The sequence below is a fragment of the Ranitomeya variabilis genome, chromosome 4, assembly GCF_051348905.1.
Source record: "Ranitomeya variabilis isolate aRanVar5 chromosome 4, aRanVar5.hap1, whole genome shotgun sequence".
Taxonomy (NCBI): Eukaryota; Metazoa; Chordata; class Amphibia; order Anura; family Dendrobatidae; genus Ranitomeya; species Ranitomeya variabilis.
This window is the reverse complement of record NC_135235.1, coordinates 409,500,589-409,526,136: the sequence shown is the minus strand read 5'-3', so window position 1 is coordinate 409,526,136 and position 25,548 is coordinate 409,500,589. Positions and strand designations below refer to the sequence as shown.

Below are 25,548 nucleotides of genomic sequence, written 5' to 3'. Positions count from 1 at the left end.
AAACCAAGCACTAAACCTTGGGGTACGCCACGTGTAATCAGGGGTTAAACATAGGTGCTAGGTCCTCTGGAGCCAACTACTGAGCTCCCATAGACCACAAAGGAACCGTACAACTTAAAGGCACTTGGAGACGCTTCACATAGGATTTATGGTCAGTATTTCATATCCATTGGTTACATCATGATAAGTACAGTATTAGGTAATGTTTCTGATGCCTGTGGTGTCGATTTAGCCCCTTTAACATGTTGTTCTTGGATAAGAATGTAATGTAAGTAGAGGTCAGTGTGTACTTAGAAACTCCTATGACAAGATATACATATAATTTTCAGGTAAAACTACGCTGATCCGAGGATTTGATGGGTAACTTCACTATTGATGATGCGTTTGAGATGTCCATTGAAGATGCAGGGCCCAGGTTTGGGGCTTTACATTTTGGTGGGGATAACGAGACTCAGCAGAATCGACACAAGTACAAGGTGGGTTTTACTTTAATGCCTTCACACACATTAATGGCTCCTATGTCATAATACCTTTTTTATATTGGAGCTGGCCCAGCAATGAGCTGCAGGGGTAATGTAGCAGTATATCTCTTCTGGATGGACTGTGGCCACCAAAGCAAGGAAAGAGGAGGCCCTTCTTCTATAGCAGTCACTTCCCTCTTTTGTGAGCATGGTTTTTCTTTTAAAGGGAATCTGACAATTCAATTTTTTGGTATTTGATCTGAGCTCAACAATGTAGAGACAGAGACCCTGATTCTAGTGATGTGACTTACTGGGCAGCTTGCTGTAGTTTTGATACTGTACTTTCCTGGTGAGCAAACAGTAATTTTATCAAAACTTCAACAAGCAGCTCAGTGAGTTATAATCACTGGAATCAGGACCTCTGCCCCTACGTTATGCTGCAGGTAGCAGAAACCCGGGGACAGATTCCCTTTGAGGTTACTTCCTCCTATGGCTCGTTATCCACCAGCGTACAATTGTGCAGTATTGCTCTAGTGGAATGTATATTCACTTTTCACTACGGCAGTGAATGTTTTGAGAATGAAATCTGTGACTGTGTCAGTTGTGGATCCCTTCCCCCATCACTATCGCGTTCTCTTACATTTCATACATTCCTTTACCCTTTGACTATTCCGACCTGTTTCTTCCTAGAACTTAGAAAATGACGAAGAAACAGAGCATGTGAAAATTAAGGAGATGGAAAGGTATGAAACCTTTACTACATGTGTACTGATGCTGAATGGACGTTTAACCCCTAACCCTGATGTTCTTGTACGCCACTGACAGGATGTCGTTCCCACAGGATGGTCTACTTCTGGGGTGGGCAATTAATTTTCTGGAGGGTCCACATGAGATACTGTTGCGGAGGCCTAACCAATAGGCTGAAATTAATTCTTCTCACTATTAATTATAATTGCCGTATTTTGCAGATTATAACACACCCCAAATTTTAGGGCGGAAAATAAGAAAACCCTTTTTTTCATAAAATGGTGCATCTTTTATAATTGTTTTTTACAGTAGCATACCAGAGAGGCGGCGGGAGTAGAGCAGGGTCCCAGGTGGCAGGATCGCTGCTGCAGGAAGCTAGCGGAGGCAGGAGATGCTGCGGGCCCCAGGCTGGTAGGAGGTGGAGTTCAGTGGTGCGGGGGCTCTATCAACATTCTGTAAAAGACTGGATCCCCCACACTTTCCATGCTTTTTAATGCAGTGGACTCTGGGGAAAATGACTGCCGGAGGCAGCGCATGCGTGATTTGAGGTCTCTGTAGATTAAATTTAAATCTTCACATGTTCTGCCTCCAGTGGACATTTTCCTGAGTCCAACACATTGAAGAGCATGGAAAGTGTGGGGGATCCAGTCTTTCGCAAAATGTCGATGGAGCCCCTGCACCACTGAACTCCACCTCCTGCCAGCCTGGGGCCCCCAGCAGCACCCCTCTCCCGCCAACGCCGCTAGAAGCTTCCTGCAGCAGCCACCTTTATACCTCGCTCCAGGGCTGTGGAGTTGGTATAAAATAGAGCGACTCCTAAAATATATAATAAATTTTAGAATAAAAACGTATATACACTGGCGCTTATTCACCTGGAAGGATGAGGTAGGAAGCCACGGAAGCTGCAGGTGGTTAAAACAGGTTCTGTGCAAAACTCTGTTAAAAATTAATATATAATAAATTGTGTACAGTAGTTCAGTGCAGGATGCGCTGTAAGTTTTTTCATAATAATTTGGGAAAGTTGTGAAATGTCCTATAAATGTCTGTTCTGTTCTTGATCTAAGGATCTCGGCTGTTGATTGAGATGAATCTGTGCTGTACTTTATGTACATGCTCAGCAATGACCAGTAGTGATGAGCGAGTGTACTCGTTGCTCGGGTTTTCCAGAGCACGCTCGGGTGGTCTCCGAGTGTTTGTAAGTGCTCTGAGTCTTACTTTTCATTGCCTCAGCTGCATGATTTACAGCTGCTAGACAGCTTGATTACATGTGGGGATTCCCTAGCAACCAGGCAACCCCCACATCTACTCAGGCTGGCTAATAGCTGTAAATCATGCAGCTGCGTCAACAAAAACTAAATCTCAGAGCAGTCACAAATACACGGAGACCACCCGAGCGTGCTCTGGAAAACCCGAGCAACGAGTATCACTAGTGACCAGTGCTGTGGGGTCAGAGTCAGGGAGTCCAGAAGTCAGGGAAATTGAGGAGTTAGAGGTTTTGCTTACTGACCCCACAGCCATGCCCCGCTCCACTGCAGCCGGTAAGCTACATTCTGATTTTAATACACCCCATTTCCCCCAAAAAAATTTTTTAGGGGAAAGTGCATCTTATAATCCGAAAAATACAATCAAAATGTAATATAAATACCGTATCACTTAATATTGAGCAGAATTAAAGTCAACCTGTCAGCAGGATTATCCACAGTAACCTACAGACAGTGTCAGGTCGGCACCGTTATACTGATTACAATGATACCTTGGGTGATGAAATCCGTCTTGTTGTTGCTGTGGAATCTTTATTTTCAGCTTTGAAGTAATGATATGCTCGTACTCCGAGGCGGCCCTTGGGGGGGGGGGGGGTCTCCATGTGGTGCTCTGATTAGGTATTCATCTGTGTGGCTTCTGACCGGTCACTGTTCCCTCAATGACCAGCCCCCTAGTTTACATACTGCATAAAATATGATCTAAAAACAATTAAAAGAATTCACATTTGTCAGGCAGGCAGCAGCGTCTGCGCTGTAGCATAAGGGGGATAATATTCATATTTTAATTTTGCTTAGCCATATAGTTTTGTTTAAGAACTTTTATTTTTATTTTTTATTTTTGTCAAACAAAATGGCGTCTGCAACTGCGCAGTAGCATTAGGCTAAGCGCACACGTCGCAGAATTGCCGCGGAAATTTCTGTGGCAATTCTGCAACTCCTGCCGCGGGTCTATCGCATGCGGAATTGGCATGCATATTCCTGCTAAACATTAGCGTTTTGCAAGCATAATTAGCTTGCAGAATGCTAGCGTTTTCGAAGCGATCTGTAGCGTCGCTTGGAAAACTGATTGACAGGTTGGTCACACATATATAATATTTAAAAAAATAAAAAAAAATGGTTATTCTCACCTTCCGAAGGCCCTGATCTCCTCAGCGATGCACGCGGCAGCTTCCGTTCCTATAGATGCTTTGTGTGCAGGACCTGCGATGACGTCACGTGACCGCGACGTCATCGCAGGTCCTTCACACACAGCATCCATGGGAATGGAAGCAGCCACGTGCACCGCTGAGAGGCGGGAGGACTCCGGGGGCCATCAGAAGGTGAGTATATCACTATTTTTTATTTTAATTATTTTTTTTAACAATTATATGGTTCCCAGGGCCTGGAGGAGAGTCTCCTCTCCTCCACCCTGGGTACCAACCGCACATGATCCGCTTACTTCCCGCATGGTGGGCATAGCCCCATGCGGGAAGTAAGCCGATCAATGCATTCCTAGGTGTGCGAAATCCCCGCGAGTCTGCAAATTAATGAACATGCTGTGTTTTTTTCTGGAATGCGTTTCCGCTCAGGAAAACAACGCAGCATGTGCACAAAAAATGCGGATTGCATTCTATTAAATAGGATGCTTAATGTGAGCGTTTTTTTCACGGTTTTATAGCGTTTTTATAACGAAAAACCGCGAAAAAAATATGACGTGTGCACACAGCCTTAATGGTGTTCCAATAGATGCTACTGTGCAAGCCCGCTGCCATTTTGGCAGAGAAAAAAAATTAGGCTTCATCAAGATGGCGGCGCCTGCACAGTAGCATCTATCAGAACCAGCGCCATCTTGATGGAGCCTTTTTCTTTTTATCTGCCAAGATGGCAACAGCGCTTGTGCACTAGCATCTATTGGAACACCATTGATGCTACTGCAGAATTCATCAACCCAGGTATCATTGTAATCAGTGTAACAACGCCAATTTGACAGTGTCTGTAGGTTACTGTGCACAATCCTGCTGACATGTTCACTTTAAGTATGCTGAAATCCCCATATATACTGTATGAGCCTGCACACAGCCCCCTTATACCATATGAGCCCCACATAGTATATATATCTATCATCTCTGTTTGAAAAAGTGATTGCTCCCCCTTATGTTTTAACGAACTGTGGTTTATCATATGTTTGGGAGTTCAGATTGCCTAGCTGGCCTGTTAATTCCCCACACCTTTTCTCAATCAAGAAATCACTTAAATAGGACCTGCCTATCAGGAAGAGGGCAAACACTTTCTCACACAGCTGTGTATGTATGTGTAAAATATACACTCACCGGCCACTTTATTAGGTACCCCTGTCCAACTTCTTGTTAACACTTAATTTCTAATCAGCCAATCACATGGCGGCAACTCAGTGCATTTAGGCATGTAGACATGGTCAAGACAATCTCCTGCAGTTCAAACCGAGCATCAGTATGGGGAAGAAAGGTGATTTGAGTGCCTTTGAACGTGGCATGGTTGTTGGTGCCAGAAGGGCTGGTCTGAGTATTTCAGAAACTGCTGATCTACTGGGATTTTCACGCACAACCATCTCTAGGGTTTACAGAGAATGGTCCGAAAAAGAAAAAAAATCCAGTGAGCGGCAGTTCTGTGGGCGGAAATGCCTTGTTGATGCCAGAGGTCAGAGGAGAATGGGCAGACTGGTTCGAGCTGATAGAAAGGCAACAGTGACTCAAATCGCCACCCGTTACAACCAAGGTAGGCCTAAGAGCATCTCTGAACGCACAGTGCGTCGAACTTTGAGGCAGATGGGCTACAGCAGCAGAAGACCACACCGGGTACCACTCCTTTCAGCTAAGAACAGGAAACTGAGGCTACAATTTGTACAAGCTCATCGAAATTGGACAGTAGAAGATTGGAAAAACGTTGCTTGGTCTGATGAGTCTCGATTTCTGCTGCGACATTCGGATGGTAGGGTCAGAATTTGGCGTAAACAACATGAAAGCATGGATCCATCCTGCCTTGTATGCAGCATCTTTGGGATGTGCAGCCGACAAATCTGCGGCAACTGTGTGATGCCATCATGTCAATATGGACCAAAATCTCTGAGGAATGCTTCCAGCACCTTGTTGAATCTATGCCACGAAGAATTGAGGCAGTTCTGAAGGCAAAAGGGGGTCCAACCCGTTACTAGCATGGTGTACCTAATAAAGTGGCCGGTGAGTGTATATATACATCTATATATATAATTGTCTAAGGGTTTTTCCGTCTGTCTGTCTCTGTCCTGGAAATCCCGCGTCTCTGATTGGTCGAGGCCGCCAGGCCTCGACCAATCAGAGACGGGCACAGCATGGCGACGATGATGTCATAAAGGTTGCCTCGACCAATCAGTGACGGGCACAGTCTGCCGTGAATTCGCCTCGACCAATAAGCGACGGGCACAGTATCGACGTAGATGTAATAATGGTTGCCATGGCGACAACGATGTCATAAAGGTTGCCTCGACCAATCAGCGACGGGCACAGTCTGCCGTGAATTCTGGACTCATCATTGTCCATATACTACGGGGACATGCATATTCTAGAATACCCGATGCGTTAGAATCGGGCCACAATCTAGTATATATATAGTTATCTACACCCTATACAGCTACCTATATACAGTATGAGCCCCTCCTCCTATGTAAATACAAATATCCCATACACATGAAAATAAAACACCACCACATACTCCCGTTTCCCCGGCGCTCTGCTTCTGTCTCCTCTGCACTGACTCTCTGCAGCAGCGCAATGAGATGATAGGCTGATTGGTGGAAGATGGAGCCGGTGACCTCTTTCTCCACCAATATATTCACTGCTGTCTGCATCCTGAAGATATGGATAGCTGTAACAGCTGGTGATGGATAGAAGGTATGGCATGGGTTAGTGTTTCAGTTGAAACAGTAACCCATGCCCTTCAGCGGTCTCTGTCTGCATGCTGCAGTTTGCCCAGGTCTGGTGTACTTGTATGTTCTCACTGTCTGATACCATGAGTGTGCCTGTAGTACATTTGGAAAATAGCTTGTTTTTAATGCAACTAGCCGTAATTTCTATTAGTATCATTATTGGGCACAATTACTTCGATCACAGTTTATATCATTTTTTTTATTATTATTATTTCTTTACCATATGGAATAAATGATTTTCTGTTTAAAAAAAAACAAAAAACTTGAGACCTCTATGGTTACTGATGCCGGCCTGGTGTGAGCGCCCCCCTGTGGTGGGCGCTCACAGCACACCTGCATTTCAGCTACATAGCAGCGATCTGATGATCGCTGCTATGTAGCTGAGCCAATCGAGTTGTGCCAGCGTCTAGCCTCCCATGGAGGCTATTGAAGCATGGCACAGGTAAAAAAAAAAATGTTTTTAAAAATATGAAAAAAATTTAAAAAACATAAAAGTTTAAATCGCCCCCCTTTCGCCCCATCTTAAATAAAACAAAAAAAAATCAAACCTACAAGTATTTGGTATCGCCGCGTTCAGAATCGCCCAATCTATCAATAAAAAAAAAAGCATTAACCTGATCGCTAAACAGCGTAGCAAGAAAAAAAATTAAAAACGCCAGAATTATGTTTTTTTGGTCGCCGAGACATTGCATTAAAATGCAATAACGGGCGATCAAAAGAACATATCTGCACAAAAGTGATATTATTAAAAATGTCAGCTCGGCACGCAAAAAATAAGCCCTCACCTGACCCCAGATCACGAAAAATGGAGACGCTTCGGGTATCTGAAAATGGCACTTTTTTTTTTTTTTAAGCAAAGTTTTGAATTTTTTTTCACCACTTGAATAAAAAATAACCTAGACATATTAGGTGTCTCTCTTGTAATGACCTGGAGAATCACAATGGCAGGTCAGTTTTAGCATTTAGTGAACCTAGCAAAAAAGCCAAACAAAAAACAAGTGTGGGATTGCACTTTTTTTGCAATTTCACTGCACTTGGAATTTTTTTCCCGTTTTCTAGTAAAAGACATGGTAAAACCAATGGTGTCGTTCAAAAGTACAACTTGTCCCGCAAAAAATAAGCCCTCATATGGCCATATTGACGGAAAAATAAAAAAGTTATGGCTCTGGGAAGGAGGGGAGTGAAAAACGAAAAAGGGCCACGACTTGAAGGGGTTAAGACCCCGATACACTGGCCGGTAATTGTCTGAAAGAAAAGCACTAGTTCCTGACCAGTGGTCCATGTAAACTTATCAGCAGACGTACGTGCAAAATATTTCTTTGTTGGCTGTTTGGATTGTGTATGTAGACCATAAAATAACCGTGCAAACTGCATGGTCCATATACAGACTGCGTCGCTCAGTGTAAAAGGACCTTTTAAGGGTTTTCCCCATCCAGGAAAGTGGACCCCAAACACGCTAAAGCAGGAGTGAGGAACCTTTTTTCTGCCACGTGCCATTTGGATATTTAGACTATCAATCGGGGGGCCGTATAAAATGACTAACTTGAAATTTATCTGCTATATTTGGTCAAAGATTTAACTAACTCGCTACTAATGTGATGGCTGGAGCCTGTACATCTCGGGAGGGGCGCCGGGGCCTGTACACCTCGGGAGGGACGCCGGGGCCTGTACACCTCGGGAGGGACGCCGGGGCCTGTACACCTCGGGAGGGACGCCGGGGCCTGTACACCTCGGGAGGGACGCCGGGGCCTGTACACCTCGGGAGGATCGCCGGGGCCTGTACACCTCGGGAGGGACGCCGGGGCCCGTACATCAATGAGAGACATCCGGACACTGGCACCCTTTTATTGTAGATTGTGTGCGGGTTGCTGTAAGGGGACGTTGTACACTGACACTTACCTTCTCACCTACAGAGGTCTCCCGACACTGTCCTCTCGCAGCTCTCAGTGTTCCTTCAGTACCATTAGTAACAGCACCCAGTTATCCACACAAGAATGCTTCAGGTAAGCGTTGGCCCTTTTCTTTGTAGAACCCTATTAAACATGTCACTGAACTACTAATAAGAGTTAAGGTACCTTCACACTAAGCGACTTTGCAGCGATAACGATAGCGATCCGTGACGTGGCAGCGTCCTGGATAGCGATATCGTTGTGTTTGACACGCAGCAGCGATCTGGATCCTGCTGTGATATCGCTGGTCGTTGCTGAAAGTTCAGAACTTTATTTGGTCAGCAGATCGGCGTGTATCGTTGTGTTTGACAGCCAAAGCAACGATGCCAGCGATGTTTTACAGTGGTAACCAGGGTAAATATCAGGTTACTAAGCGCAGGGCCGCGCTTAGTAACCCGATGTTTACCCTGGTTACCATTGTGAATGTAAAAAAAACAAACAGTACATACCCACCTTCTGCTGTCTGTCACCCGTCCCCCGGCGTCTGCTTCCCGCACTGACTGTGAGTGCCGGCCGTAAAGTGAAAGCAGAGCACAGCAGTGACGTCACCGCTGTGCTGTGCCTTATACGGCCGGCACTCACAGTCAGTGCGGGAAGCAGACGCCGGGGGACGTGTGACAGACAGCAGAAGGTGAGTATGTACTGTTTGGTTTTTTTACATTTACACTGGTAACCAGGGTAAACATCGGGTTACTAAGCGCGGCCCTGCGCTTAGTAACCCGATGTTTACCCTGGTTACCCGGGGACTTCGGCATCGTTGGTCGCTGGAGAGCCGTCTGTGTGACAGCTCCCCAGCGACCACACAACGACGAAACAGCGACGCTGCAGCGATCGGCATCGTTGTCTATATCTCTGCAGCGTCGTTTAGTGTGAAGGTACCTTTAGTATCACTCTGGTGAACTTGGCCCTTCCATGTAATTTCAAGGGTTAACAGAGGATTCTTATCTAACCTTGTGGCAATTTTATATAATAAAAAAAATGCTGTGGCTGATTGTAAGAAAACCACTTCCAAAAGTCTCACATCTGTATGGAAATGCCGGCTGCAATGCTGCTTCAGAAGTTCTCTTTCTATACATTCCATTTTATCTATGTGTATTTGCGGCGGCTATGTGATGTGACATAATAGAACTTGTGTGATATACTCGCATCATCGTAGCTCCATTTATTGCTTCTCTGATGGCCACAATACAGTATTCTATAGTATCATCCCCTTTCCTTGCTCACTGCTTTATATATGTGATATGTTGCTGGGATCCCACTGATCCCATGTGAATGGAGCTGCAGTCGGTCTTGTGCTCTGCCACTCCACTCATCCTCAGTGAGACCTCCGGAGATCAGCTGGTCTCTGGCACCTCTCTCTCAAGGAGTACTCTGTTATTTCACTTCCCCTATGTTGACACAGCCTGGCTGATCATTTTTGTTGCCTTGCAATAAATTCACTATTCCTGTGTCTCCTCCAGCTGGACCAGACATCCTCTTGTACAGAAGAATAAGAAGGTTGTCCTGTCGTCTTTTCTGCTCCTTCTTCTAGGCTTGGGTGAGCATTGTCATGTGTGTCCCCTACCTTTTTTTTTTAATGTGGCTGATCTGCTAACAGTTTGTTTTCTTTTCTCTCCAGTGTTTGTGTTTGTCGGTGTGGGACTACAAGTCAGCCCATCACCAGGTTTGCAGCACACTTTACTGCAGTGTTTTGTGCACCGTAAGTACTGTTTCCATGTAACCAATGACTAGTCCAGTGTTCCTCTTATTTCTGCAGCCGTGTCCAGTGCCATCTTCTTCGTGCCGGGTTTACTACTGTTGATTCCAGGAGGTGAGGCATTGTGCTTTTTATTCTTTCCTTTACAACTCAAGAGCTGCATTCACAATGTTGCTGGTTGTTCTGGATGTGTCCGTCAACAAGCTTGTTTAAATGCTTCCAATGACTGAGCTATACTCTTAAAATGCATTAGTCTTTCCTACTTAAGATCATAGTACAGTGCTTGGTATGGACCGACACATACCAGAACACAAATACCAAAGCCAGCTCTGTGCAAATGCCAAGATTTCAGGGAATTCTGAGCGATTGCAGTTTGTGCAGTTATGACTGCAGCTCTAGAGTATAATACAGGATGCAACTCAGGATTAGTACAGTATAAATGATGTATGTACCCAGTGACTCTACAAACAATGAGTATATCACAGGCTGTAATTCAGAATTAATACAAGATATGTGTACCTATTGACTCCAACAGCAGAATTCACTATTCTGCTGTTGGAGTCAATAGGTACACATATCTTGTGCAGCTCTGGAGTATATTACAAACTCTGTAAATATATCACATTACTTGTCTTATACTGATGCAATGTTACAGGGAGGTGTTCTATTCCTTTAAAGGGGTTCTCTGGTATTTTTATATTGATGGCTTCCCTTAATCTAGGCCATGAATATCAGATTGATGGGGGTATGACACGAAGCACCTCCGCCAATCAGCTGTTCTTGGTGCTGACCTGATATGATCAGTTGCGGAGCTGCACAGCTCTGTCAACGTCAACTGCATAGTGACCTTGAGGATAGGCCATAAATATAAAAGCACTGGCCAACCCATCGTATCCCATATGTAAATGTCATGATGTAGTCAGATAGACCTATAATGGACAAGCTGGTAATGTGGACCATTCTCCTCTTTCTTTGCAGTATACCATGTAATATTTATATATTGTGCTGTGAGGGGCCGACATGGTTTCCAGTTTTTCTACCTCCCGTATTTTGACAAGTGATTTAACCAAAAACTTCTGACCTTCAATACACTGAATGAAAAAAAACAAACACTATGGAAACCACTAAAAACTCTTAGGGCAACAGGTATGGACCACTAGAGGGCAGTGCCCGAGCCCGTGGGTGCTGCCTCTCTAAATATCTTGCTACCATGGAAGGAATGAGGGCATCTTTATCCTCTGAAGCCAATATTTCTGTGACACAGGTGGAGATTTCAGCTTTTTTTTTTATTATTATTTAATGAAATGCATATTTTTACATTGTTTGTAAGTGTTTAATGGGTTTATAAAGACATGAAAAGATTTTACTACAAAAATTGTATGCACTTTAATAGTGGTGTCGCTGCAGCAGGATGACTGTCCGGAGCATTTCATTTCTCATATGAACTTCAGAACTTATCTGGATGACAGCATCATGACAAACTCTGAAAAACAGGAAAAATGGATGGACAGTGTGAAGAGTCCTTCTCCTGAGTATTGCGGGAGATTACATTGCTCAGGGTGTCAGTAACATTAAAGGAAACCGATCCGGTTGTACAGGCACTGTGATCTGTGGCCATCATGGTGTACAGAAGAAGCAGTGCAGGATTGTATATAGTTTTGTGGGAAAACATTCAGTATAACTTGGAATTTGTATGAAAGAGTCCAGTGGGCGGTTCTACTAGGAAAGACTACCAATCACTGAATAGGACTGCCCACTGGACTCATTCATACAAACTCAGGATCTTAATGAATAAAATGCAAGTCTAATGAAAGTTATCCAAAAAATGTATATCATTCTGCTCTATAACATCCAGCCTGCAGATCAGATGCCATTTTCATCATAACATGTTTCTTTTAAGGGGGCAGATTGGGCCCCTCTGAGAAACCTCTCCACTCCGGTCTGTGTTTCTTGTTGCAAACCATAGACAGGAATGACACTATTTTTGAAGGCAAGAAAATGGGCACGATTTCTTTTTCTCTAATCCTAGACAGGCCTTCATGTGTGGTAAAGGCATGGGAACTATCCACTTCTCGTTTGCCCTGGGCTGGAGACTGCACTGTAGGTGCATACATGTCACCTACACTACTGTACTTGTATGGGTCGCGGGAGTCCGCATTACTAAGTGTCTTACGTCCAACTTCTTTAAAGTGTTTTTAATAAAGAAAATAAAAATACTTGTTTCTGTATGTATACTGTTTTCATCCCCAGGTCATCAATACATTGGTGTGCTAAGTTAGTACATCCCTTTCCACCAGGAGGTTGCCTTAGGTTTTGTGTATGCATCCCAGCAATTCTTAATGGACTTTTAAGATGAAAATAGGGTCAGCTGGGTTCTGGTATATTTAAGGGCACAAATGGGTCCACAGAGTAAAGTATTCTTGCCTGTAATGGACCGATAAAGATGTCAAAGAAATTAGTTTAAGAGATTTTCCTCCCAAAATATTTTCGGGCAAATCTATAGGATATAATGTAAAGGGATTCTGTCATTCCCCAAATGCTATTAATCTGTAAGTAAATAGCGTTCCAATGCTGTGACGCTTACTAAAAGTGCAGCTACCGTAAAAAAAAATAAAAATAAACTTTTATTCCTCCCTGAAGCCACTGGCTTTCCATCATAGAGATGTGCCGGCTTGGTAGTTAGGAAAAAATCAACGGTGTTCCTCCTGGGAGCTGCCACCTTCCATCATAGGGTATGCATCCGTGCTTTTACAGCTGCTGCTCATAGTATGTGAAGTAGAAGTGGTGGCTGAAGCCGCACTCTGTTTGTGATACATCTGAAACCACAATAATGATCACCGCCAAGTAAATTCATAAAGATCACACTGTCAAGATCCAAGCAAAAATATTGCCTCTTCTGGGAGGTACTTTTTAGGCTGGGGCTACATGGCGACCCAAGTCACACAATAACATTTCTCAGACAAGTCATGCACCTAGTTGCAATTTTGAAAAAAAAAAATTTTAAAAAAGGGGCTAATCTTTTTGACTTCCACTAACACCTCTGACAAGTGAATCACTTACAACCAGAGACAGAAAATCCAACTATTTGAAAACATTTGCTACTGTTGCAATTGCGGTAAGTCAAAATGAGACTCCATAGAAAATGTTCTGAGATATGTCTACGATCTCGATATACCTCAAGACATGTTCCTGTGTAGCCCCAGCCTTAATTATACAGATGATTATTAGTGATGAGCGAATATACTCGTTACTCAAGCACACTCGGGGGTCCTCTGAGTATTTTTTAGTGCTTGAAGATTTAGTTTTTATTGCCGCAGCTGAATGATTTACATCTGTTAGCCAGCTTGATTACATGTGGGGATTCCCTAGCAACCAGGCAACCCCCACATGTACTTATGCTGGCTATCAGATGTAAATCATTCAGCTGCGGCGATGAAAACTAAATCTCCTAAAACTAAAAAGTACTTGGAGGTCACCCAAGCGTGCTCGGGAAATCTCAAGTAACGAGTATACTCGCTCATCACTAATTTTTTTTTAAAATTTTTTTACAATGTGATTTTGGTTATTCAGATGTTTAGCCTAATTTATCATTTGCAACTTTACAAAATCTTGCTCAATTTTTGAGCTGGACTTCAGTACACTTGTGGAACAAAAGCTGTCAATTTTTTTATTTTTTTTTTGGCACAGTCTAAGCTTAATTTGAGTCAAGAAGGTAAACTTACCAAGCGACTTTTTGGTGTTTTAAAAAAATATTTAATTTTTTTTATTATTACTTCTTCTCAATTACTATATTGCCCACCCTGTAAAATGTAAAACTGCTTATATTCAGCTTTGTTAGTGGCACAGTTCCAGCGACGTCTGTGCTGGGGTTCGCCTGGCGTTATGTCACGTGAGCCCTACAACCAGATTCACTTCATTCGGACATAACGGATATCTGGAAAGTGTGAGAACTGCTGCTACTCTCGGTCTTCCTCCAGAAGTTACGTCCAAAGTAAGTGAGACTGAGGTGACCGTTGATTGACTGCAGGGCTCACATGACCTAACGTCACGGGAGACCTGGCACAGGGGGGGTGAGTACAGGCGGTTTTGATTTTCCAGTGGCGAATATAGTGATTGAGCAGGGCTGTCTGAGTAATGGACAGCCCATTTTAACTTTTACGTAAAATTCATCAAACTGCATACGCTATTCTTGAGACTGTGAAATAGAAAAAAAATTTTAATACCACAAAGAGTCATTAAAAAGCTGCAAATGATGAATCAGCTCCTTGGTGTACTTTACATATGGGAGAAATATTTAATGGGGATAGAAGCCCAGCAGTAAATCAGCATTAAGATATGGGTGAACAGAACATAAGTACTTTGTTTTTTGTCAGCATGCCAAAAATTGCAGCCTGCACCAGTTTGGTTCATAGTGCTGGAAATAGGCAACTACGGTACCCATCTGGTAGGCAGTCGGGTACATGGGGCTAATGTGACTAATCCTCACATTAAATGCTCATCTAAACGTAAGCTTGCTGAGATTTATGCCTATTATATTATGTTTGGTGACTTGGATCTATAGTGCCTTGAAAAAGTATTCATACCCCATGAACTTTTCCATATTTTTTTTTCACCTTCCAACCACAAACTTAATTTTTTTTTTAATTGGGATTTTATGTGGTATCCTAACCCAAAGTAGCAAGTATTTGTGAAGTTTAAAGGAAATGATACATGATTTTCTAATTATTTTAAAAATATAAATTTCAAAATTGTGACACTCATTTGTATTCATCCACCTTTCACTGTAGCTACTGCTGGAAGTCTTTTGGTGTCTGTCTCCACCAGCTTACCACATCTAGAGGCTTAAATTGTTGCCATTTGCAGACTAGCTCGGTGAGATTGGATGTAGGCATCCACTTTCACACTAGCGTCGCTTGCTGTACGTCGCAATGGAGAAAAAACGCATCCTGCAAAATTGCCCGCAGGATGCTTTTTTTTCTCCATAGGCTTGCATTAGCAACGTATGGCCACACGTCGCATCCGTCGTTCGCCGGATGCGTCGTGTTTTGGTGGACCGTCGGCACAAAAAAAGTTACATGTAACGTTTTTTTTTTTGCGTCGTGTCCGCCATTTCCAACCGCGCATGCGTGGCCGGAACTCCGCCCCCTCCTCCCCGGACATTACAATGGGGCAGCGGATGCATTGAAAAACTGCATCCGCTGCCCCCGTTGTGCTTTTTTTTTTTCACAGCATGCGTCAGTACGTCGGGCCGACGCATGGAGACGGCCCCGTACCGACGCTAGTGTGAAAGCAGCCTAACAGATTTTCCTCCAGGACTGCCATGTATTTAGCTCTATCAACTGACCAGCTTCCATCTGCCTGCTGAAGAAAAGCATCCCCACAGCATGATGCCACCATGTTTGACTGTGGGGATGGTGTATTCAGGGTTATGTACATTGTTCGTTTTCTGCAACACGTTTTGCATTTACCCCAAAAAGTTCTACTTTGGGCTTATTTCACCAGAGCACCTTGTTCCACATGCTAGCTGTGTCCCCAACCAGGCTTTTTACAAACTGCAAACGGGCTTGCTTTAACCCCTTTCTGACATCAGAAGAGACAGTACGTCCAACGTCAGTTTCCCCTGCTTTGAGGTGCGCTTCGGCAGTGAGCTCACCTCAAAGCTAGGACATGTCAGCTGTTTTGAACAGCTGACGTGCCCGCAATAGGTGCAGGCGGAATCTTGATCCGCCCACGCCTATTAACTAGTTAAATGCTGCTGTCAGACTGACAGCGTCATTTAACGTGCACTTCCAGCCATCAGGCTGGAAATACGCTCACCGCTGACCCCCGTCACATGATCGGGGGTCATCGGTGCGTCGGCATGACAACCAGAGGTCTCCTTGAGATCTCTATGGTTGTTGATGCCGGATTGCTGTGAGTGCCCCCCTATGGTCGGCGCTCATAGCAATGCAGTAATTCTGCTACGTAGAGGCGATCTGAGCATTGCCTCTATGTAGCAGAGCCGATCAAGTTGTGGCAGCTTTTAGCCTCCCATGGAGGCTATTTTGAAGCATGCCAAAAGTTTTTAAAAAAGTGTTTAAAAATATGAAAAAAAATAAAAACATAAGTTCAAATCACCCCCCTTTCTCCCCATTCAAAATAAAACCATAAAAATAAAATCAAACATACACATATTTGGTATTGCCACGTTCAGAATCGCCCCATCTATCAATAAAAAAAAAGGATTAACCTGATTGCTAAACGGCATAGCACAAAATGGTATCTTTAAAAACGTCAGCTTGGCAGGCAAAAAAATAAACCCAAACCCACACCCAACCCGAGATCACAAAAAATGGAGATGCTACGGGTCTCGGAAAATGGCGCAAAGTTTGGATTTTTTTTTCACCACTTAGATAAAAATGAACCTAGACATGTTTTGTGTCTATGAACTCTTAATGACCTGGAGAATCATAATGACATGTCATTTTTAGCATTTAGTGAACCTCGCAAAAAAAAGCCAAAAAACAAGTGTGGGATTGCAATTTTTTTCAATTTCACCGCACTTGGATTTTTGGTCCCATTTTCTGTTACATAACCTGGTAAAACCAATGGTATTGTTCAAAAGTAAAACTCATCCCGCAAAAAATAAGCTCTCGCATGGCCATATTGACAAAAAAATAAAAAAGTTATGGCTCTGGGAAGAAGGAATGAAAAAAAGCTCCTGTCATGCAGGGGTTAAAAAAAATGGCTTTCTTCTTGCTGCTCTTCCATAAAGGCCGGACAAATTTGTTAAGTAAATAATTAATAGATGTCCTCCTCCAGAATGCCCATGGGCCTTTTGGCTGCTTGACTATACACCGTGTTCCAAATTATTATGCAAATTGCATTTAAGTGTCATAAAGATTTAATTGTTTTGTTTTTCAAACAAACTCGTGCATGGTATTGTGTCTCAGGGCTCAGTGGACCACTGAAATCACTCTTAAACACGTGATAATTAGTTTTCCAGGTGATTCTAATTAAAGGGAAACAAGTAAGCAGGCCACAAGTTTCAAGCAATATGGGAAATAAAAAGTATCTCTCTGCTGCTGAAAAGCGTTAAATAATGCAATGCCTTGGTGAAGGGATGAAAACATTAGATATTTCACGAAAACTTAAGAGTGATCATCATACTGTGAAGAGATTTGTGACTGAAACAGAGCACAGACAGAGTTCATGCAGATAAAGGCATAATGAAGAAGGTTTCTGCCAGACAAATTCATTGGATTAAGAGAGCAGCTGCCAAAATACCATTACAAAGCAGCAAACAGTTATTTGAAGCTGCTGGTGCCTCGGGAGTCCCTCGAACCTCAAGGTAAAGGATCCTTCAAAGGCTTGCTGTGGTGCATAAACCTACTATTTGGCCACCCCTAAACAGTGTTCACAAGCAGAAACGGTTGCAGTGGGCCCAGACTTACATAGTTATTAAGATTGAAGGAAAACTTTAAGTCCATCTAGTTCAACCCATAGCCTAACCTAACATGCCCTACCATGTTGATCCAGAGGAAGGCAAAAAAAAACCATGTGGCAAAGAGTAAGCTCCACATTGGGGAAAAAAATTCCTTCCCGACTCCACATATGGCAGTCAGACTAGTTCCCTGGATCAACGCCCTATCAAGGAATCTAGTGTATATACCTTGTAACATTATACTTTTCCAGAAAGGTATCCAGTCCCCTCTTAAATTTAAGTAATGAATCACTCATTACAACATCATACGGCAGAGAGTTCCATAGTCTCACTGCTCTTACAGTAAAGAATCTGCGTCTGTTATTATGCTTAAACCTTCTTTCCTCCAGACGTAGAGGATGCCCCCTTGTCCCTGTCTCAGGTCTATGATTAAAAAGATCATCAGAAAGGTCTTTGTACTGTCCCATCATATATTTATACATTAAAATAAGATCACCACTTAGTCTTCGTTTTTCCAAACTAAATAGCCCCAAGTGTAATAACCTATCTTGGTATTGCAGACCCCCCAGTCCTCTAATAACCTTGGTCGCTCTTCTCTGCACCCGCTCCAGTTCAGCTATGTCTTTCTTATACACCGGAGACCAGAACTGTGCACAGTATTCTAAGTGTGGTTGAACTAGTGACTTGTATAGAGGTAAAATAATGTTCTCATGAGCATCTATGCCTCTTTTAATGCATACCATTATTTTATTTGCCTTTGTAGCAGCTGCCTGACACTGGCCACTGAATGAGTTTGTCATCCACCCATACACCCAGGTCTTTTTCTTTGACGATTTTGCCCAGAGTTTTAGAATTGAGCACATAGTTATACATCTTATTACTTCTACCCAAGTGCATGACCTTACATTTATCCCCATTAAAGCTCATTTGCCATTTATCAGCCCAAGCTTCTAGTTTACATAAATCATCCTGTAATATAAAATTGTCCTCTCCTGTATTGATTACCCTGCAGAGTTTAGTGTCATCTGCAAATATTGAAATTCTACTCTGAATGCACCCTACAAGGTCATTAATAAATATGTTAAAAAGAAGAGGGCCCAATACTGACCCCTGTGGTACCCCACTGCTAACCTCGACCCAGTCCGAGTGTGCTCCATTAATAACCACCCTTTGTTTCCTATCCCTGAGCCAGCTCTCAACCCACTTACACATATTTTGCCCTATCCCCATTATTCTCATTTTATTATTATTATTTATTGTTATAGCGCCATTTATTCCATGGTGCTTTACATGTGAGGAGGGGTATACATAATAAAAACAAGTACAATATTCTTAAACAATACAAGTCAAAACTGGTACAGGAGGAGAGAGGACCCTGCCCGCGAAGGTTCACAATCTACAAGGGATGGGTGAGAATACAGTAGGTGAGGATAGAGCTGGTCATGCAGCGGTTTGATTGATCGGTGGTTACTGCAGGTTGTAGGCTTGTCGGAAGAGATGGGTCTTCAGGCTCTTTTTGAAGGTTTCGATGGTAGGCGAGAGTCTGATGTGTTGTGGTAGAGGGTTCCAGAGTAGGGGTGATACGTGAGAGAAATCTTGTATACGATTGTGGGAAGAGGAGATAAGAGGGGAGTAGAAAAGGAGATCTTGTGAGGATCGGAGGTTGCGTGTAGGTAAGTACCGGGAGACGAGGTCACAGATGTATGGAGGAGACAGGTTGTGGATGGCTTTGTATGTCATGGTTAGGGTTTTGTACTGGAGTCTCTGGGCAATGGGGAGCCAGTGAAGGGATTGACAGGGGAGAGGCTGGGGAATAGCGGGGGGACAGGTGGATTAGTCGGGCAGCAGAGTTTAGAATAGATTGGAGGGGTGCGAGAGTGTTAGAGGGGAGGCCACAGAGCAGGAGGTTGCAGTAGTCAAGGCGAGAGATGATGAGGGCATGGACTAGGGTTTTTGCAGATTCTTGGTTGAGGAATGTACGGATTCTTGAAATATTTTTGAGTTGAAGTCGGCAGGAAGTGGAAAGGGCTTGGATATGTGGTTTGAAGGAGAGATCAGCGTCAAGGATTACCCCGAGGCAGCGAGCTTGTGGGACTGGGGAGAGTGGGCAGCCATGCACTGTATTGGATAGGTTCGTTTTACGTATCAACCTTTTGTGTGGCACCGTATCAAAAGCTTTTGAAAAGTCCATATACACTACGTCCACTGGGTTCCCTTGGTCCAGTCCGGAACTTACCTCTTCATAGAAGCTGATCAAATTAGTCTGACATGAACGGTCCCTAGTAAACCCGTGCTGATACTGGGTCATGAGGTTATTCCTCTTCAGATACTCCAGTATAGCATCCCTTAGAAAACCCTCCAGGATTTTACCCACAGTAGAGGTTAAGCTTACTGGCCTATAATTCCCAAGTTCAGTTTTTGTCCCCTTTTTGAATATTGGCACCACATTTGCTATACGTCAGTCCTGTGGTACAGACCCTGTTATTATGGACTCTTTAACCCCTTTCTGCCATTGGACGTACTATTCCGTCCATGTGGGGTGGGCCCTAATTCCCAAGGACGGAATAGTACGTCCAGCGCGATCGGCCGCGCTCACGGTGGGCGCGCGACCGGGTGTCAGCTGCCTATCGCAGCTGACATCTGGCACTTGACATCTGGCACTATGTGCCAGGAGCGGTCACGGACCGCCCCCGGCACATTAACCCCCGGCACACCGCGATCAAACATGATCGCGGTGTGCTGGCTGTACAGGGAAGCATCGCACAGGGAGGGGGCTCCCTGCGGGCTTCCCTGAGACCCCCGGAGCAACGCGATGTGATCGCATTGCTACGAGGGTCTCTTACCTCTCCTCCCTGCAGCAGGCCCGGATCCAAAATGGCCGCAGCATCCGGGTCCTGCAGGGAGGGAGGTGGCTTACCGAGTGCCTGCTCAGAGCAGGCGCTGGTAAGCCTGCAGCACTGTGAGTCAGATCGCCGATCTGACAGAGTGCTGTGCAAACTGTCAGATCAGCGATCTGTGATGTCCCCCCCTGGGACAAAGTAACAGTAAAAAAAAAAATTTCCACGTGTGAAAAAAAAAATTCCTAAATAAAGGAAAAAAAATATTATTCCCATAAATATATTTCTTTATCAAAATAAAAAAAATCAAACAATAAAAGTACACATATTTAGTATCGCCGCGTCCGTAACGACCCCACCTATCTATAATATAACGCTGGGAGCGTAACTCTGTCCGAAGCCTTTATAGACTGCGGAAGCGCCGGCGCAGTCTGGACCCCACAGTGACGCTCCCAGGAGATCGCGGTATGCGTAAGCGCTGAACGCACACCGCGATCTCCAACGGAGAAGCAGGGACGAGCCAGGAGGGTGAGTATGCAATACTTACCTGTCCCGTTCCACCGACGCGATTCCGGACCATGAATGTCCCCCTGCTCCCGGAATCGGCGCCTGCGCAGTCCGCGCTTTCCGGCGCCATTTTCTTGAAGACACACTGCGTGTCTTCAAGAAAATGGCGCCGGAAAGTGCGGATGCCTGTGACGTTCAGTTCAGAGGGCGCGATGACGCGCTTAATGCGCGCCGCCCTCTGACTGAACAGTCACAGTCAGAGGACCCGGAAGACGGAGCGGTGGAACGGGGGACAGGTAAATATAGCAAGTGCCGGGGGCCTGAGCTAGCGGCGACTCCGGCACCTGACCCCCACAGCGCGCCGGTGTCCCCGCCTGCTCAGGCCCCCAGCACAGCCGCCCGCACTCTCAGCACCACCACGCACAGCCGCCCGCACTCACCACCGCCACGCACAGCCGCCCGCACTCAGCACAGCCGCCCGCACTCAGCACAGCCGCCCGCACTCAGCACAGCCGCCCGCACTCACCACAGCCACGCACAGCCGCCTGCACTCACCACCGCCACGCACAGCCGCCCGCACTCACCACCGCCACACACAGCCGCCCGCACTCACCACCGCCACGCACAGCCGCCCGCACTCAGCACAGCCGCCCGCACTCACCACCGCCACGCACAGCCGCCCGCACTCACCACCGCCACGCACAGCCGCCCGCACTCACCACAGCCACGCACAGCCACCCGCACTCACCACAGCCACCCGCACTCAGCACAGCCGCCGGCACTCAGCACAGCCGCACTCGGGCAATAGAGCCGGAGAGAGAAAGATGGGAGCAACATATGGCAGAATGGAAACAGGAACAGGCAGAATGGGTGCAGCACATTACAACAGAATGGGGGCACAGGATGGGAGCAGCACATGACAGAATGGGGGCACAGGATGCGAGCAGCACATGACAGAATGATTGCGCACGACGGGAGCAGCACATGACAGGATGGGGGTGCAGGATGGGATGGGGCGCAGGATGGGAGCAGCACATGACAGGTTGGGGGCACAGGATGGGAGCAGCACATGACAGAATGGGGGCACACACATGACAGGATGGGGGTGTAGGATGGAGCAGCATATGACAGGATGGGGGCGCAAGATGGGAGCACATGACAGGATGGGGATGCAGGATGGAGCAGCACATGACAGGATGGGGCGCAGGATGGGAGCACATGACAGGATGGGGATGCAGGATGGAGCAGCACATGACAGGATGGGAGAGCAAGATGAGAGCAGCACATACCAGGATGGAGGCCATATACCAATATAAATGCTCGCCACCCGGGCATAGAACGGGTTCAATAGCTAGTAAAACTATATCACTAGTTAACCCCTTCAGTGAACACCGTAAAAAAAAAAAGGCAAAAAACAACGCTTTATTCTCGTACCGCCAACAAAAAGTGGAATAACACGCGATCAAAAAGACGGATATAAATAACCATGGGTACCGCTGAAAACGTCATCTTGTCCTGCAAAAAACGAGCTGCCATACAGCATCATCAGCGAAAAAATAAGTTATAGTCCTCAGAATAAAGCGATGCCAAAATAATAATTTTTTTCTATAAAATAGTTTTTATCGTATAAAAGCGCCAAAACATAAGTATATGATATAAATGAGGTATAGCTGTAATCGTACTGACCGGAAGAATAAAACTGCTTTATCAATTTTACCAAACGCGGAACGGTATAAACGCCTCCCCCAAAAGAAATTCATGAATAGCTGGTTTTTGGTCATTCTGACTCACAAAAATCGGAATAAAAAGCGATCAAAAAATCTCCCGTGCCCGAACATGTTACCAATAAAAACGTCAACTCGTCCCGCAAAAAACAAGACCTCACATGACTCTGTGGACTCAAATATGGAAAAATTATAGCTCTCAAAATGTGGTAACGCAAAAAATATTTTTGCAATAAAAAGCGTCTTTGTGTGTGACGGCTGCCAATCATAAAAATCCGCTAAAAAACCCGCTATAAAAGTAAATCAAACCCCCCTTCATCACCCGCTTAGTTAGGGAAAAATTAAAAAATTTAAAAAATGTATTTATTTCCATTTTCCCATTAGGGTTAGGGCTAGGGTTACGGTTGGGGCTAGGGTTAAGGCTACAGTTAGGGTTGGGGCTAAAGTTAGGGTTAGGGTTGGGGCTAAAGTTAGGGTTAGGGTTTGGATTACATTTACGGTTGGGAATAGGGTTGGGATTAGGGTTAGGGGTGTGTCTGGGTTAGAGGTGTGGTTAGGGTTACCGTTGGGATTAGGGTTAGGGGTGTGTTTGGATTAGGGTTTCAGTTATAATTGGGGGGTTTCCACTGTTTAGGCACATTAGGGGCTCTCCAAACGCGACATTGGCATCCGATCTCAATTCCAGCCAATTCTGGGTTGAAAAAGTAAAACTGCTCCTTCCCTTCCGAGCTCTCCCGTGCGCCCAAACAGGGGTTTACCCCAACATATGGGGTATCAGCGTACTTGGGACACATTGCAGAACAACTTTTGGGGTCCAATTTCTCCTGTTACCCTTGGGAAAATACAAAACTGCGGGCTAAAAAATAATTTTTGGGGGAAATTTTTTTTTTTTTAATTTTCACGGCTCTGCGTTATAAACTAGTGAAACACTTGGGGGTTAAAAGTTCTCACAACACATCTAGATAAGTTCCTTGGGGGGTCTAGTTTCCAATATTGGGTCACTTGTGGGGGGTTTCTTCTGTTTAAGTACATTAGGGGCTCTGCTAACGCAATGTGATGCCTGCAGACCAATCCATCTAAGTCTGCATTCCAAATGATGCTTCTTCCCTTCCGAGCTCTGCCATGCGCTCAAACGGTGGTTCCCCCCCACATATCAGGTATCAGCGTACTCAGGACAAATTGGACAACAATATTTAGGGTCCAAATTCTCCTGCTACCCTTGGAAAAATACAAAACTGGGGGCTAAAATATAATTTTTGTGGGAAAAACATTTTGTTTTATTTTTACGGCTCTGCATTATAAACTCCTGTGAAGCACTTGGTGGGTCAAAGTGCTCACCACACATCTAGATAAGTTCCTTAGGGGGTCTACTTTCCAAAATTGTGTCACTTGTGGGGGGGTTTCAATGTTTAGGCACATCAGTGGCTCTCCAAACGCAACATGGCATCCCATCTCAATTCCTGTCAATTTTGCAGTGAAAAGTCAAACGACGCTCCTTCCCTTCCGAGCTCTCCCATGCGCCTAAACAGTGGTTTACCCCCACATATGGGGTATCGGCTTACTCAGGACAAATTGTACAACATCTTTTGGGGTCCATTTTCTCCTGATACCCTTGGTAAAATAAAACAAATTGGAGCTGAAGTAAATTTTTTGTGAAAAAAAGTTAAATGTTAATTTTTATTTAAACATTCCAAAAATTCCTGTGAAACACCTGAAGGGTTAATAAACTTCTTGAATGTGGTTTTGAGCACCTTGAGGGGTGCAGTTTTTAGAATGGTGTCACACTTGCGTATTTTCTGTCATATAGACCCCTCAAAATGACTTCAAATGAGATGTGGTCCCTAAAAAAAATGGTGTTGTAAAAATGAGAAATTGCTGGTCAACTTTTAACCCTTATAACTCCCTAAGAAAGAAAAATGTTGGTTCCAAAATTGTGCTGATGTAAAGTAGACATGTGGGAAATGTTACTTATTAAGTATTTTGTGTGACATATCACTGTGATTTAATTGCATAAAAATTCAAAGTTGGAAAATTGCGAAATTTTCGCCAAATTTCCGTTTTTTTCACAAATAAACGCAGGTAATATCAAAGAAATATTACCACTATCATGGAGTACAATATGTCACGAGAAAACAATGTCAGAATTACCAGGATCCGTTGAAGCATTCCAGAGTTATAACCTCATAAAGGGACAGTGGTCAGAATTGTAAAAATTGGCCTGGTCATTAACGTGCAAACCACCCTTGGGGGTGAAGGGGTTAAAGATTAAAAATAATGGTCTATCAATGACTGTACTTAGTTCCTGCAGTACTTGGGGGTGTATCCCATCCGGGCCCGGAGATTTGTCAATTTTAGTGATTTTTAGACGCCGCCGTACTTCCTGCTGGGTTAAGCAGGTGACACTTAATGGGGAATTTTTGTTATCACTGATCATATTGTCTGCCATGGGGTTTCCTTTTGTAAATACTGATGAAAAAAAGTCATTTAGCATATTGGCTTTTTGCTCATCCTCATCCGCCATTTCACCCAGACTATTTTTAAGGGGGCCAACACTTTCATTTTTTTGTTTCTTACTATTTATGTAGTTAAAGAATATTTTGGGATTATTTTTACTCTCTCTGGCAATGAGTCTCTCTATCTCAATTTTTGCTGCCTTGATTTGCTTTTTACAGAATTTATTTAATTTTTTGTATGTATTTAATGCCTCATTATTATTATTTATTGTTATAGCGCCATTTATTCCATGGCGCTTTACATGTGAGGAGGGGTATACATAATAAAATCAAGTACAATAATCTTAAACAATACAAGTCATAACTGGTACAGGAGGAGAGAGGACCCTGCCCGCGAAGGCTCACAATCTCATCACTACCTACTTCCTTTAATTCTCTAAATGCTTTCTTTTTGTCACTTATTGCGCCCCTTACAGCTCTATTAAGCCATATTGGTTTCCTCCTATTTCTAGTATGTTTTTTCCCATACGGTATATACTGTGCACAGGTCCTATCCAGGATGCTAATAAA

General features: G+C 44.3%; 2 protein-coding genes across 5 annotated transcripts in view; one reads left to right on the top strand and one right to left on the bottom strand.

Moving 5' to 3' along the window:
• The window catches only part of TMEM134 (transmembrane protein 134), a 29,875-nt gene extending 17,613 nt beyond the window's left edge, over positions 1-12,262 (top strand). For all 3 annotated transcript variants that reach the window (XM_077251156.1, XM_077251155.1, XM_077251157.1), the window contains 7 exons: positions 330-476; positions 1,152-1,204; positions 8,303-8,392; positions 9,799-9,875; positions 9,957-10,001; positions 10,095-10,148; positions 11,013-12,262. In XM_077251156.1, the coding sequence (XP_077107271.1) occupies positions 357-476; positions 1,152-1,204; positions 8,303-8,392; positions 9,799-9,875; positions 9,957-10,001; positions 10,095-10,148; positions 11,013-11,095 (522 nt within the window). In that variant the 5' untranslated portion in view covers positions 330-356 and the 3' untranslated portion in view covers positions 11,096-12,262. The remainder of the gene's footprint in view (positions 1-329; positions 477-1,151; positions 1,205-8,302; positions 8,393-9,798; positions 9,876-9,956; positions 10,002-10,094; positions 10,149-11,012) is intronic.
• LOC143764983 (calcium-binding protein 2-like) overlaps positions 11,312-25,548 on the bottom strand; it is a 55,204-nt gene continuing 40,967 nt past the window's right edge. The window contains exon 6 of one of the 2 annotated variants that reach the window (XM_077251154.1): positions 11,312-11,517. In XM_077251154.1, coding sequence (XP_077107269.1) covers positions 11,489-11,517 — 29 coding nt within the window. In that variant the 3' untranslated portion in view covers positions 11,312-11,488. Of the gene's footprint in view, positions 11,518-12,285; positions 12,851-25,548 lie in introns of those variants that run through there. The other variant, XM_077251153.1, reaches the window with a different exon arrangement.